The sequence below is a fragment of the Ursus arctos genome, unplaced genomic scaffold (assembly GCF_023065955.2).
Source record: "Ursus arctos isolate Adak ecotype North America unplaced genomic scaffold, UrsArc2.0 scaffold_9, whole genome shotgun sequence".
NCBI classification, from domain to species: domain Eukaryota; kingdom Metazoa; phylum Chordata; class Mammalia; order Carnivora; family Ursidae; genus Ursus; species Ursus arctos.
The window spans coordinates 980,162-992,556 of NW_026623111.1; the positions used below are offsets into that span (position 1 = coordinate 980,162).

At 59.5% G+C, this 12,395-nt stretch overlaps 1 protein-coding gene across 2 annotated transcripts; it reads left to right on the top strand.

The window, feature by feature from the left end:
- The first annotated feature begins 4 nt into the window (after window positions 1-4).
- Window positions 5-11,768, top strand: TACC3 (transforming acidic coiled-coil containing protein 3). Of its 2 annotated transcripts, none has more exons than XM_026485834.4 (16): window positions 5-108; window positions 1,948-2,110; window positions 2,256-2,398; window positions 3,249-4,196; window positions 4,936-5,011; window positions 5,205-5,340; window positions 7,039-7,091; window positions 7,417-7,520; window positions 7,861-7,948; window positions 8,104-8,208; window positions 8,925-9,001; window positions 9,080-9,123; window positions 9,683-9,843; window positions 10,902-11,008; window positions 11,125-11,245; window positions 11,541-11,768. In XM_026485834.4, the coding sequence occupies exons 2-16, from the start codon at window positions 1,949-1,951 to the stop codon at window positions 11,604-11,606; spliced, it is 2,391 nt and encodes a 796-aa protein (XP_026341619.2). In that variant the 5' UTR covers window positions 5-108; window position 1,948; the 3' UTR covers window positions 11,607-11,768. The 2 variants fall into 2 exon arrangements, with proteins under 2 accessions (XP_026341619.2, XP_057165534.1); XM_057309551.1 differs by lacking the exon at window positions 5-108 and adding an exon at window positions 372-510.
- The last annotated feature ends 627 nt before the right edge of the window (window positions 11,769-12,395 follow it).

A 12,395-nucleotide genomic window follows, 5' to 3' on the forward strand; every position in this document is an offset into this window, starting at 1 on the left:
CGCTGATTGGCCGCGCGCGCCAACCGTCGGTATTTGAATCGGCAGCGGGCGGACGGTCTCCCGGACTCGGCGCCTCCCGCTCCCTCGGCTTCGCGTGGCAGCCGGCAGGTAGGCGGTGGCGGCGGCAGGGTCCCGGGCTCGGGGCTCCATCCCCACCTCCTCTCCGGGCCCCGCGCCCCGGCTCCCGACCCCCGCGGCAGCTGGGCGGCGCCCGGCCCTCACGGGCCCTCCTCCCTCCACCGCTTCTCCCGAGGCTCCGGGGTGAACCGTCTGCACAGCGCCCCTGCTCCCTGGGGCCCACCCCGCCGGCCTTTGCTGCCGCCCTTCCAGCCCGTGGGCGGAGACGCCCGGGGGGCTCCTACCTTACCGCTTCTTCCTCGGTCTCCTTTGTCGGCCTCCAGGAGGTTGGTGTGTCAGGGTCCCTCGCGGCCCGGTCCGCTGGCCTCCCCTCGCCGTCCCCTTGTGACCTCGTCCAGCCTCAGACACCACCTGTATCCGCACCTTGCAAGGGTGCGCCTCCCACCTTTAAGGCCACCGGCTCGCCCCCGCCCACCTTGGGCCCGATCCCCAGCCCCTCCCGGCTCTGCGGCGCCGCGCCTCCCTCCCCGAGGGGCAGCTTCTCGCTGCTTTCTCCACGCCCCACCTGCAAGCGGTCGCTGACCCAGCTGCACCAGCTCTCCCGGTCTTGCTGATTCTCCCCAGCTGCTCGGCGCAGCTCCGCCCCGTCCCCCTCGCCCCCGGACCTGGACCTCCGCTCGCTGGGCTGTCTGGCCTGGGAGTGTCTGCTTGGGAGCCTTCTCCCCATTGTCAGTGGAAGCCCGACCTGACAGAGACTGCCACAGCTGTTCTTCCACCTTCCTCAGGCCAGGGACTGCCAGAAAGGTGTCCTCCAGGCCCCCCTCCTCATGTATCCCACAGCCATCCCACCCCCTTCCTGTTTTACCCAGCTGTTCACATCAAAAATCTAGAAGTCACCTTCAGTTTCTCTCCCCCTTCCAGATGCCTTGTGGGCCCGCTGGCCAAGCCAGGGCTGCTCACTCCACCCCTGGCTGGCTGCAGGACCGTCTGACTCCCCACTTCCCTCCTGCTCTTCCTCGGCCTCCACACACAGGGCCCCACCCCCATACCTTCCAGAGCATCTTGTTACCCAGACTTGCCTCTTTCCAGGGCATCCTTGCTCCCTCTGCCCCCGCCCCCCCCCCCCCCGGGCCTTGCTCTTCAAGCTGCAGCCTCCAGCACCCCACCACCAGCAAATATCTGTGATGTCCCCATGGACAGGCCCTCTGGTGACTCCTGGGTTGGGAATGGCATGCTGGTGACCATCATGAGGACCTTGGGAAGGGAGAGTGGGGACTGTTCTAGAACCTGCTGGGTCTCAGTGGAGGTCACTGGTGTCTATTTCTAGACGCGAAACCTCAGTGTAGAAGCTCAACTCCCCACCAAGTAATTTTGCATCTTGCTAGTTGCTGCCTCGTGCAGCTCTTCCTCTGGGCCTAGGCCCTCACAGTGCCCCTGCGTGCTCCCCATCTCCCAGCCTGTGACAGAAGAGCAAGCCACAGCACCTTTCTCTTTTTCTTGCTCTTGGCTAACTTGGCAGCCTCCTCCAGCTGTGCTGTGACCTCAGCACCGTCAGCAGAGGCCTGAGGGGAGACCTGGGCTTTCTAACAGGCCAGCACCCTTGTCTCCTGACCTTTACCCACTAAGTTCAAATTGTTCTGAACCTGATTCTTTTTCCTTGTCCTGTGGGCTAAAGGCCCTTATGGCTCTTTGTCTGGGAGGTGGCAGCTCCCCTGAAACAGGATGAGGACTGCCTGGCAGAGAAGGTGCTGCCTGAGATGTGACCCACCTGTGCAGGAAGGGGACATCTGCCCTGCGAGGCCAGCCCCTTGCCCTGGCCATTCATCCAGACTGCACAGTCCTCATACTGATGCAGACTGTCTTTTCCAGAATGAGTCTGCAGATCTACAATGATGAAAACGTCACTGGTGACAAAAGTGCAGAAAACTGTGAGTTCCTGTTTTCACCACCGGAACTTACCGGAAGACTATCTGTTCTTCGTCTGTCACAGAAAGAAAATGTGCCACCCAAGAGTGTACTCAAAGCTATGAAAGTAAGCACACCGTGTAAACCTACCGTGTGTCACGCATTAGGTCACCCTGGGACTTGCTTTCCCGGGGACTTGCGGAAGTGGGCAGGGCGCTGCCACCATAGTGGTTGAAGACTTGAATTCTTGAACAGTTCTCCTCCTCCAACAGGTGACTTTTCAGACTCCTCTGCGAGACCCCCAGACGCACCGAATAGTAAGTCCTAGCATGAGCAGCAAGCTCGAGGCTCCTTTTGCTCTGGAGGACACTGTTGGCTTAGAAAACTCTCCTCAAAACCAGACCCAGAAAGAGAAGTAAGTGTTGCTGCTTGATGTACTGCCATTTGTGACCTCTCCAGTGGACACGGCAGGAAAATTCTGTTTTGTTGTTAGTCAGATCTGGTCAAGCTCCTCCTGGTTCCGCTCTGAGCTCCTGCAGTGTGTTGCCGGCATGCTCACGTCAGAAGCCACTTGTTAGTAGAAAAGCAGATAATGAGATGTGTAGAATAAGTGTGTTTTTCTGTTTAAGACTTTATTTATTTGTAAAGAGAGTGCGGGGGGGGGGGGGCAGAGGGAGAAAGAGAATCTCACTCTCATGACCCTGAGAGAGTCAGACGCCCAACTGACTGAGCCACCTAGGTGCCCCGAAAAAGTTTGTTTTATGTCCTACTCCTTTACTGTGCATTTGCTGACACATTGGCCTGGCTTTTGTTTCTCTAATTTCATGAAATGTCTGAGCACATCTCCGGGGAAGGTCACTCTGTGATTATTTCTTTTTTCATACCCATCGGGGTCTCCTCTCTGTTTGCAAGTCAGCCTTGAGTGTTCCCAAGGGCTGTCAATCTTGCCTTTTTCTTCAATGAAGACCTTGAGCTTCTTGTGCCCCTGACTATGGAGCTGGTGGTCCCCAACTGAGAGGAAAACAGGCAAGAAGAGAAAGCCTCGACTGTGGTAACTTGTCACATTTCTGCTCTCAGAAGCCTGCGTGACCGAGTTGGCCCACCGGCTTCGATTTACGAGGATGTACTTGTGAAAGTTGATCCTAACAAGAGGGTTCACTGAACGTTCTTTTTTTTGTGTTTTTAGCTAATGTTTTCTCACAGGTTAAGTTCTAATTAAAAAGCTAACAAGTTCCTTAGTGTTAACTAAGTTTGTTTCTAAAAAGCCAACAGTTCACCAAGGAAGTTGACACCAAAATGACCAATGGAATTCTCCAGAAACCAACGGTGGCCAATGCCAGCCCCCCTCCAGCAGCTGTGAGACCAGCCTCTGAAGATAGGCAGCATTCCAGTGGGCCCACCTCAGCTTACCTGGCCAGCCTGGATCCCCCAAGCTCTCCCCAGATGCCAGAAAGTCTTGAAAATCAAGTGGCTTCTCTAGGACGAACATCTGTGAGCCCCGAGCAAGCCTTGGAGGAAAGCGTTCATCCTTATTTCTTAGAGAAAAGTGTTACCTCCACCTCGGAAATCCTAGAAGACCCTTCCCAGATGGCTCCCCAAGACCAAACGGAAGACCCTCCCAGAGCCGCCAGAGAAAGCTCAAACCAGGTCCCTGCTTCCTCAGCCAGGGCTACTTTGCCCCCTGGTACTCACCTCACAGGAGCACATGGAGAAGGGCCCTTCACAGACCTGCCTGGCGAGGCCCTGGCTGGCCCTGAAGACCCCTCTGGTCCTGGGAACACCATCCTGGTCAGCCCTCTGAAGGCTGGAGGGGTCATGTCCCCAAGTCCTCAGAAGGAAGAAGCTGATGGTCAGAGGGCCACGTCTTGGAGCAGCGGGCCCATAGGGCTAGAATTTGATTTCTCTGACAAGGCCACCAGCAAGACATTGCCCCCTCCAGGGGAAATGGGGAAGAGATCCAGCCTTAAACCTCCCTCTAGGATGTCAGAGGCAAGGCAGGAAAAGACCCCCGAGGAGGCAGATAAGGGACCCGTTCCCCTTCCCCGGGGGTCTTACAACCTGGACTGGAACCAGCTGGATGACCCAAACTTTAACCCATTTGAAGGTGGAGGAGTGGCCCAGTCATCAGAATGGCCCCAGAGCGGGCCAGCCGGGCCTGTGGCCAAGGAGCCATCTGCTGGTCCCAAGGCCTCAGGGCACTTGTGTCCGAGCCCGTGAGTACTTGGTGGTGGCGGTGGGGTAGCTGCTCAGCACATGCATGCTGGAGGACCCCAGGCCAGAGAAGGGCCCTTGGGGCACACACGGGCTGCGGGAGGCAGCTGCCGGTCCTGGATCCCAAGACTGAGGAGGGAGCACACAGCAGTGCCCTGTTCCAGCCCCTCCATGGGGCAGGGGCTGTGCTTATGCTTTCTAAGAGCACAGTCTATAAAAAGCCTGGAAATTGAGAAAGATCTCTAGCAAATTTTGTCTGCAATTCCAAAGCCAGTGGAGCAGCTCTCAGCACTTGCTGTGGCGCTCTCTGGGGATGGCTGCTTCGTGGCCACCGCATGCTGGGTCTTTTGAGAAGCTTAGCCAGAGCCCAGACACCCGGCACTTGTATGGGTAGCTTTCTGGTGGGATGTGTGGGGGCTGCCCCTCAGCACACGTGCACACTGATGGTACCATAGGCCGCCTCCCCGCTACTGGCCTGGCCCAGCACCCAGTGACCCTCCCTCCAGCATGTTTGCCAGCGTCCTGGTAAAATAGGACAAATGAATCCTTGGGGTTTGCTCTCTGAGCTGAAACCGCCTGAGAGCTCCCTGCCGAGTCCCCCTGGGAAGCTCGTGATTCTTGGGCAGTTGAGGTGGGTGGGCTGGGGACTCCAGCACAGCCCCTGACCTTCCGGGTGAGTGTTCACAGGGCAGGAGAATGCTCAGTGCTGGGGCACAGGCCCTGCTGATCCTGTCTCTTCAGGCAGGTGTCTTCAGCCTCCACGGATGACACGCCTGTGGGGCAGACCGCTGCCAGGACCCTGGGCGCAGCAGGCGAGGTATGGGCGCGAGCTCACCCCATGCTGGCGTCCTGCACGCACGCGGGCAGAGGGCGGCCAGTGGAGACCGGGTGGGACACGGCGCGGCACCCCAGCTCCCCCCACCCCATCTTGACAAGACTAGGTGAGGCACAGGTCCCACACAGGACCTTCAACCTCACGAGATGCCCAGACTGAGCTGCCCTTCTTCCAGGAAGAAGCTGCAGACTGTGCAGTTCTGTCTGCTCCCACAAGTGGCCCGGGCGAAGAGCCAGCGCGCCCCACTCCTCCACGGGGCCCAGAGCCTGCCTCAGAGCCAGAGGAGGAGCACTTCCGAGACCCAGCTGAGGGTACGTTGTCCCTGGGTCACTTGTCTGTCCCCGCCAACAGGTTGATGTCCTGTGAGTCCCCGTGTTCAGTGGCGTTTTTTGGGAGACTGTTCAACAGGCAGCTTTGTTCCCTGACATGAAGCGGCACACACACAGGCTTCTGGACACTTTCAGGATGTACCCCTGATGTAAAGGGTTTCTAGGACCGGAAATCAGACGCCGGAAAGTGGCTCTGTGCAAACACACAGGCTGCAGGGACCTTGTTGATTGGTGGAGAAATCCTGTTGGAATGGCGAGTCCAGGTGGAGAACACGCAGCTCTGACCCTCAGCACGGGGGTGGGGGGTTGTCCGGACTCTGAGGGGCTTTCAGGAAGACTCTAGGGTGGATTGCCTTAAGAGAGAGAAGGCAATTTGACGGGGTCTGGATCTCGCTTACTTAATCCACAGGCAGAGAGGAGACCGGATACGGAGCACAGGGTTGGTGGCGGGATGATCCCAGGGACCCCGGAGTCACGTGGGGGTCTCGGGTCTGGTTTCTCTCACTGAACGTCAGGTTTTCAAGGGTCCTCCACCTTGTAGTGCGTGTCGCCGCTTCGTTCCTTTCCCGGCCGAGTAGCGAGCGTGCCACCGTGCAGATGGACCACAACTGGTGTTTCCGTTCACCAGCTGATGGATGTCTGGGTTTGCTCGCTAAGACTGCCACGAACATTTGTGTGCATGTGTCTGTGTGGACGTGAGTGTTCCATTTGTCTTGGGCATAAACCTAGAAGGGAAGTTCCGGGTCACGCGGTAACTCTGGGTGACACTGAGGAACCGCCAGCTTGCTCTCCAAAGCGGCTGCACCACGTCACGATCCCACGATCCCACGATCCCACGACAGCTGTGTTTGAGGCTCCCGCTCTCTCCACGGCCTAGCAGCCCCCTGGGGGCCTCTGTGACTTCGATTCCAGCCTCCAGCCGTGGCAGGGGCGGCGGGGGGCGCCCCCTCCGTGGATTCTGATCTGCGTCTCCCTGGTGACAAGAGTCCTTTCATGCACCTTTCACACCTGCAGAATGTCTGCTCGGGTCCTCTGTCCTGCTGTTTGATTTTAATTGCCCTTTTATTGCTGAGTTGTAAGGGTTTCCAGTCTGTCCTTTAGGTAAGGATTTCTTACATGGAAGGAATCGTCCCGGGCTTTCTCTCTCCCGGTGGTGTCTTTTGAAGCACAGGTGTTAACCCCAAAGTTCTTTCTTTTGTTTTTTGTGCTTTTGGTGTGAAGTCTAAGAAATTCTTGTCAAATGCGATACCACAAGGATTTTCCGTTACATTTTCTAAAACCTTAATAGTTCTTATGTTTGGGTTTTTGATTCATTTTCAGCTAATTTTTGTACATGATGTGAGCTACCCTTAGGTCTTCTTAAGTAAACTTGATATTGTCTGGAGTTCAAGGACTGTCTAGAGTCGTTTTGAACAGTCACTCTTAGCCCGGCGATTCGTTCCCTTAGGACACTTTGGGTGGTTGTGCCTGGAGAGCTGCTGCTCCGCTCCCAGCAGCTCACAGGACAGCACCACAAGGTGACCTGGCCCCTGGTGTCATTAGTGTGAGGCTAAAACCCCTGCTCTAAGGTACAGAATTGTTGGCCCCTGGTTGGCCCTGCCTGAGTGCCGCGGGGCCAGAAGCAGGGGCTGCCGTCCACCGCATGCGGGTCAACGACAGCGCGGACACTCTCCCTCTCAGTTCTAGGCACAGGAGCCGAGGTGGATTATCTGGAGCAATTCGGGAGTTCCTCGGTGAGTACCTGCGCCATCATGGCAGTCTTTTTCAAAGTACGCTTCTCCAAGGGGGCTCATTCTAGAACAGCCCAAGCCAGCATCCCACCTCCAAAATCATAATGGTCATACTCACGCACCAGTGGTGTCTGTGCTGTGACGGGCATCTGGGGCTCCCAGGGCCCCTTCCCCAGCCGCACCTGTGGCCGCATGGTGCCCATCTCGAGCTCCCATGCAGAGGGGAGCTGGAGAGCCACTGCTCTATGCTGGGGTCTCCCAGGCCAACCCTCAGGGCCATCGCCCGTTGGGGAGGACAGTGAACCGGCTGACTCATCCACCCCTTCAGTTTAAGGGGTCAGCCCTAAGGAAGCAGTCCTTGTACCTCAAGTTTGACCCGCTCCTGAAGGACAGCCCTCAGAGACCGCTGCCTGTGGCTCTGCAGACCAGCAGGTATGCCTCCCTCTGATTGTGGAGCTTAGTGCAGGCGGGCAGGCTGGCGGTGGCCATCGACCAGAGATTTCTAGACTAAACGGGGATACTCATGACTCCGCCTTGGAAAAGTAGACTTCGGTGGAGCTCTCTAGAGCCTTTCAGGTACAGGAGTGACTGTGGGTCAGATCCGGCCCTTGCCTGTCCTTCTAAGGAAGGCTCTGTGGGCACACGTGGCTGGGTGGCGGCTCGTGCCACAGTGACAGAGCCACAAGGCGGAGTTGAGCAGTTGTAACAGAGACTGTTCTCCTCTGGCCTTTGGGGGAAATGGGTGCATTTACCTTCTGTTTTGTGGTATCAGTGCGCAGGACGTGGCCGAGCCTTCCTCAGGAAGCCTGCCCGAGGCGAAGCTAGTGGAACTTGACTTCCTAGGAGCCCCAGACCCTCCCGTAAGTGTTCCTTCCCTTGTGATGCAAAGACACGTCTGGTTATGGGCCTGACTTCATTCTGGGGGGTGCAGAGCCACTCCTTGGCACAGGGGGCCAGGGGGGCTCACTGTGCCGCACTGGAAGTACCTGGTCTCTGAGGGCTTGTCACCCCACAGGTGCTAGACCCCCATCCCTGTGTCTTTGGGTCTGGGGCTCCACCACTGCCCGTGGGGTCCATCGTGGACGTGCTGCAGTATAGCCAGAAGGACATGGACACAGCGGTGAGGACGGGGTGCGGAGAGGTTGGGTTTCCAGCATGGTGCAGTGCCCACGGCTGCTGGGGTAGCCGGCTCTGAGCACCAGCTTTCCTCGTGTGGCTACAGGGAGAATGTAGACTTCCACTTACTGGTTTCCTAGCCCAGTGTTTCCAGCCAGCATCTCACAGAGAAGCTGCTTACACACCGAGGGGCTCGGGCATCCTCCACGGGCACTGCTCCAGCCACCCCAGGGGTCATAAAGCAGGAACACCATCCCCCGGGCAGTGTTTGGCCCAGCCCCTCTTGGGAGGCCTGTGCGCTGGACCTGGGCTGCCTCCACCGGCTGCTAAGTCCTGCCTTGGTCTCAGTGCCCCATGGCCACCTGTCCTGCTCAGAGCTGGCCCAGGAGCTCACATAGTCAGGCCCCCCTCCTCTGCGGGCCGCTCTCCCCACCTTGCCTATGGCAGTTCCCCCACCCACCTGCATGTAGACGTGGTTCCTGGGGCCAGCGGGACCCCTGTGCGTGCCTGTCCACCAGGGGAACCCGTAGTATCTGACAGATGACGCCCCAGGCACCCATGTGCTCTTCCTGGGCCCCCGCTGGCCCCACCACCGCCAGGGAGGCACAGGTCCTTGGCCGGACCGGGGCTCCTCACGGCCATTCCCCCGACTCGCACGTTGCCCCAGAGACCCCAGGCGTGAGGGGCACCCAGCGCCTGCGTGCCATGTGGTTTGTGCAGGTGGAGGCCGTACGTGAGGAGAACACGTTGCTGAGGAGCAGGTGTGAGGCGCTCCACGCCAAGAACCTGGAAATGGGGTAAGGCCTGCGGCGTGCTCCGGGCGACTCAGGTTTGCCTGCCGCAGGTGGTCACGGGCACATCCGTTCTCCCCACAGGAAGATAATGGACGGGTTTGAGGGGATCGTGTACCAGGCGATGGGTGAGTGCTGGCGGCCACGGGCTTCTCTGTGGTGGAGCAGCCGAGGCCGGTGAGGGAGCATCTGGCAGTCGGGGCCTGCTGGTGCTGTGGGGCTGATGCTTGTTGGCCCCAGAATTGGCCAGACCCTGGGTGGGCATCCGGGGACCCTCCCCTGGTCACTGTATCCAGGGTCTGGCCCCCGCACCTCCAGGGGTCTACACGTCCAGTGTGGCCTCTGGGTGTTGGTGCTGGCCATGTCAGGCAGGGCTCGGAGTGAGTACCAGTCCTCACCCTGGGCAAAGCCTCAAGCTCCCGGAGGCCCCTGCCCTGCGGACCGGGCCTCGTGTCCCTGTGGGGCCCTAGGTTCCTGTCCCCCCACCCGGGGCTGGCTCTGGGGCCCCCCCAGGCTCTGTTCTGGAAGATCACATTGGACGGGGGCCCCATCGCCCGGCCCTTAGCGGGACCCGGGGGGCTGCCTCCTCTTCTCCATCACTGTGCATCTCCTGCCTCCCGGGTGCTGTCGTCTGGGAGGCCAGCATGCAGGATGCTCTGATCCCAAGCGCTGCTTTCTCTTCTCAAGAGGAGGCCCAGAAACAGAAGGAACTTGCAAAAGCAGAGATCCAGAAGGTTCTGAAGGAAAAAGACCAACTGACTGCAGACCTGAGCTCCATGGAAAAGTCTTTCTCTGACCTCTTCAAGCGGTTTGAGAAACAGAAGGAGGTGATCGAGGGCTACCGCATGGTAGGTGGTGCTGAGCGGGCCAATGCCTGTCCTCCCGCATGGGGTCCCCAGGGGGTTGTGGTCAGCCACGGAGCCAGCCTGCGCCGTGTCCTCACCTTGCTGAGGGCCAGAAGCTGCTTGCTCGCCAGGAAGATAACGCAAGTGGCACCTGGCTGCACCTTCCCCTCGCTGCCGGGCCCGCGGTCGGGGGAGGTTACTGTTTGTCCAGGGACGTGAGCAGAGGGGCCGTGGGGCCCAGACAGGAGATGGAGCCACAGCAGGCCAAGCAGGTGCCTAGGCTTGCAGTGGGCGTCGAGGAGCTAGTGGCTGCCTTCTGGAGGAGGGCCTGGGCCACTCAGACCTCAGGGCTGCCTGGCGTGGGTGGGTACATTCTGGGCATGCAGCCAGGCAGGGCTCCCCATGCGGCCGAGGGGGGAGTTCCTCTGCAAGGGGAGTTGCCCGAAAGAGCTGGTCCCTTCCCAGAGGGCATTGGGAGGCACACTCGTGGCACGCAGCGACCACACACACAGTTGCTGAGACGAGCTTGGGTGGGGGCAGGGGGCCCAGAAGATGCCACCTGATGTGTGGAAGACGGAAGCAAAAGGGCAAAGCTGAAAGGTGGGGCCTGTTGCTGTGAGGGGCAAGGGCTCAAGGGGCCTCAGCCTCCAGCCTTCCCCCTGCCCACGCCCCTCCCTACACCCCTGCCTCTCCGCTGTCGGCTTTGTCAGGGCCTGAAGCCAGACGCAGGACTCTGCTGCAAGGCTGTGCCTGCGCAGCCCTCAGGTTGATGGCATGGTCGTGTGACCACGGGTGCTCTCCCGAGGTCAACCACGCCTGCCAGAAGCCTGGGGGCCGCAGCAGCCGTGAGGGGCCAGGGGGCCGTTCGGGCACCCAGGGTGGGGGGGATGGTGCTGAGGCCTGCAGCTGTGTCCATGTGGCTTCTTCATTGGAGCTGCTGTTCTGTTAACATCCCGGAGACCTCTGGTGGTAGACCCATCCACACCTGACGGAAAAGCCAGGCCTGGTGGGCTCCGACAGTGGCATACTGCTAGCAGTTCACGTCTGCTCGTTCTTCAAAGAATGAAGAATCGCTGAAGAAGTGCGTGGAGGAGTACATAGCGAGGATTGAGAAGGAAGGCCAGCGGTACCAGGCCCTGAAGGCCCACGCGGAGGAGAAGCTCCAGCTGTGAGTGTGGGTGGGAGGGACCCAGCGCTCCTGGGAACGGGGGGAGCAACGTCTAGCAAGCCTGGGGAGGGAGACGCCCCAGTCCCTGACCTCTCTGCCCCGTCCTGTGTCCCCAGGGCCAGCGAGGAGATCGCCCAGGTGCGCAGCAAGGCCCAAGCGGAGGCCTTGGCCTTCCAGGCCAGCCTGAGGAAGGAACAGATGCGCATCCATTCGCTGGAGAAGACAGTCGAGCAAAAGGTGGGTGCACAGGACCCCCGGTGCCTGGGGGGAGGGGAGGAGCCCCCCCGCCAGGGACCTGCCCTGTAGCAGGTGCTGTCGGACAGTACCTTGTAGGAGGGCCCGTGGCCTGCTCCCGGGCTGCCACTTCTGAGAATTGCGCAATACCCGGGGATTCGGGGCCCCCGGCCGGCTCAGTCGGAAGAGCATGAGACTCTTTGATCTCGGGGTTGTGAGTTCGAGCCCCACGTGGGATGTAGAGATTACTTAAAAATAAAATATTCAGAAAAACAGAGATTTGACTTTTCTCCTTCAGACTAAGGAAAATGAGGAACTGACCCGAATCTGTGATGACCTCATCTCCAAGATGGAGAAGATCTGACACAACGGCCCCCCACCCCTTCTGTGTGTCTGTCTGTGTGTCTGTCTGTGGAAGGTTTCGTGTTCTTTCTCCTCTCTTGACCTCTTGTTTTTAAACTAGACTCCTTTAAAAAGAAGAGTAAATAAAGTTTTCCTTTGGTTCGAGTGTTCAGGTTGCTCTGGTTGTGACTGCAGTGCGGGTTTCTGGCTTCGGCCAGAGGCTGACCTGGCCACCGCTGCTGTGACCCTTGCACCTCGTGGTCGCCCAGGGGGGCGCCAGCCCTGCCTTCCACGGCCACGCGGTCCCCGGCTGGGGGAGTTGGCCTGTGTCCCTTGGAGGGTCTGTGGTCCCCGCGTGGCCGCGGCGAACAAACACCTACGGTGGTGTCGAACCGTCCTTGAGGATGGTGTGGGCTTCACGCGATCCGCTGGCAGCGGGGTTCCCCAGCCAGACCCCACAGCTGCCCGGGCCGACTCTGAGATGGAGCTCCTCGAAGCGGTCCGATGCCTGCACCGGGTGTCTCTCCGCGGCAGCCTGACCAGAGCGGGCGTCTCCGCAGTCAGGGCTCTCACAGCGGGTGCTCTGTCGGCGACCCCTCAGTGGCTGTTGGGAACACAGCCGGAGGAGGGGCCTGCCATACACACTTGCTGGACCCTCGGGCCTGCCGAGCTTGGTCCTTCCCTCCATCTGCTCACTAACCGCATGGTACTGGGGGTGCGGACCAGGAGGGAGCACTTGCAGGGCGAAGGTGAACCTCTGGGACAGCTGTTTTCTGAACTAGGCAGAAGCGAGGCCCACAGGGACACCAGG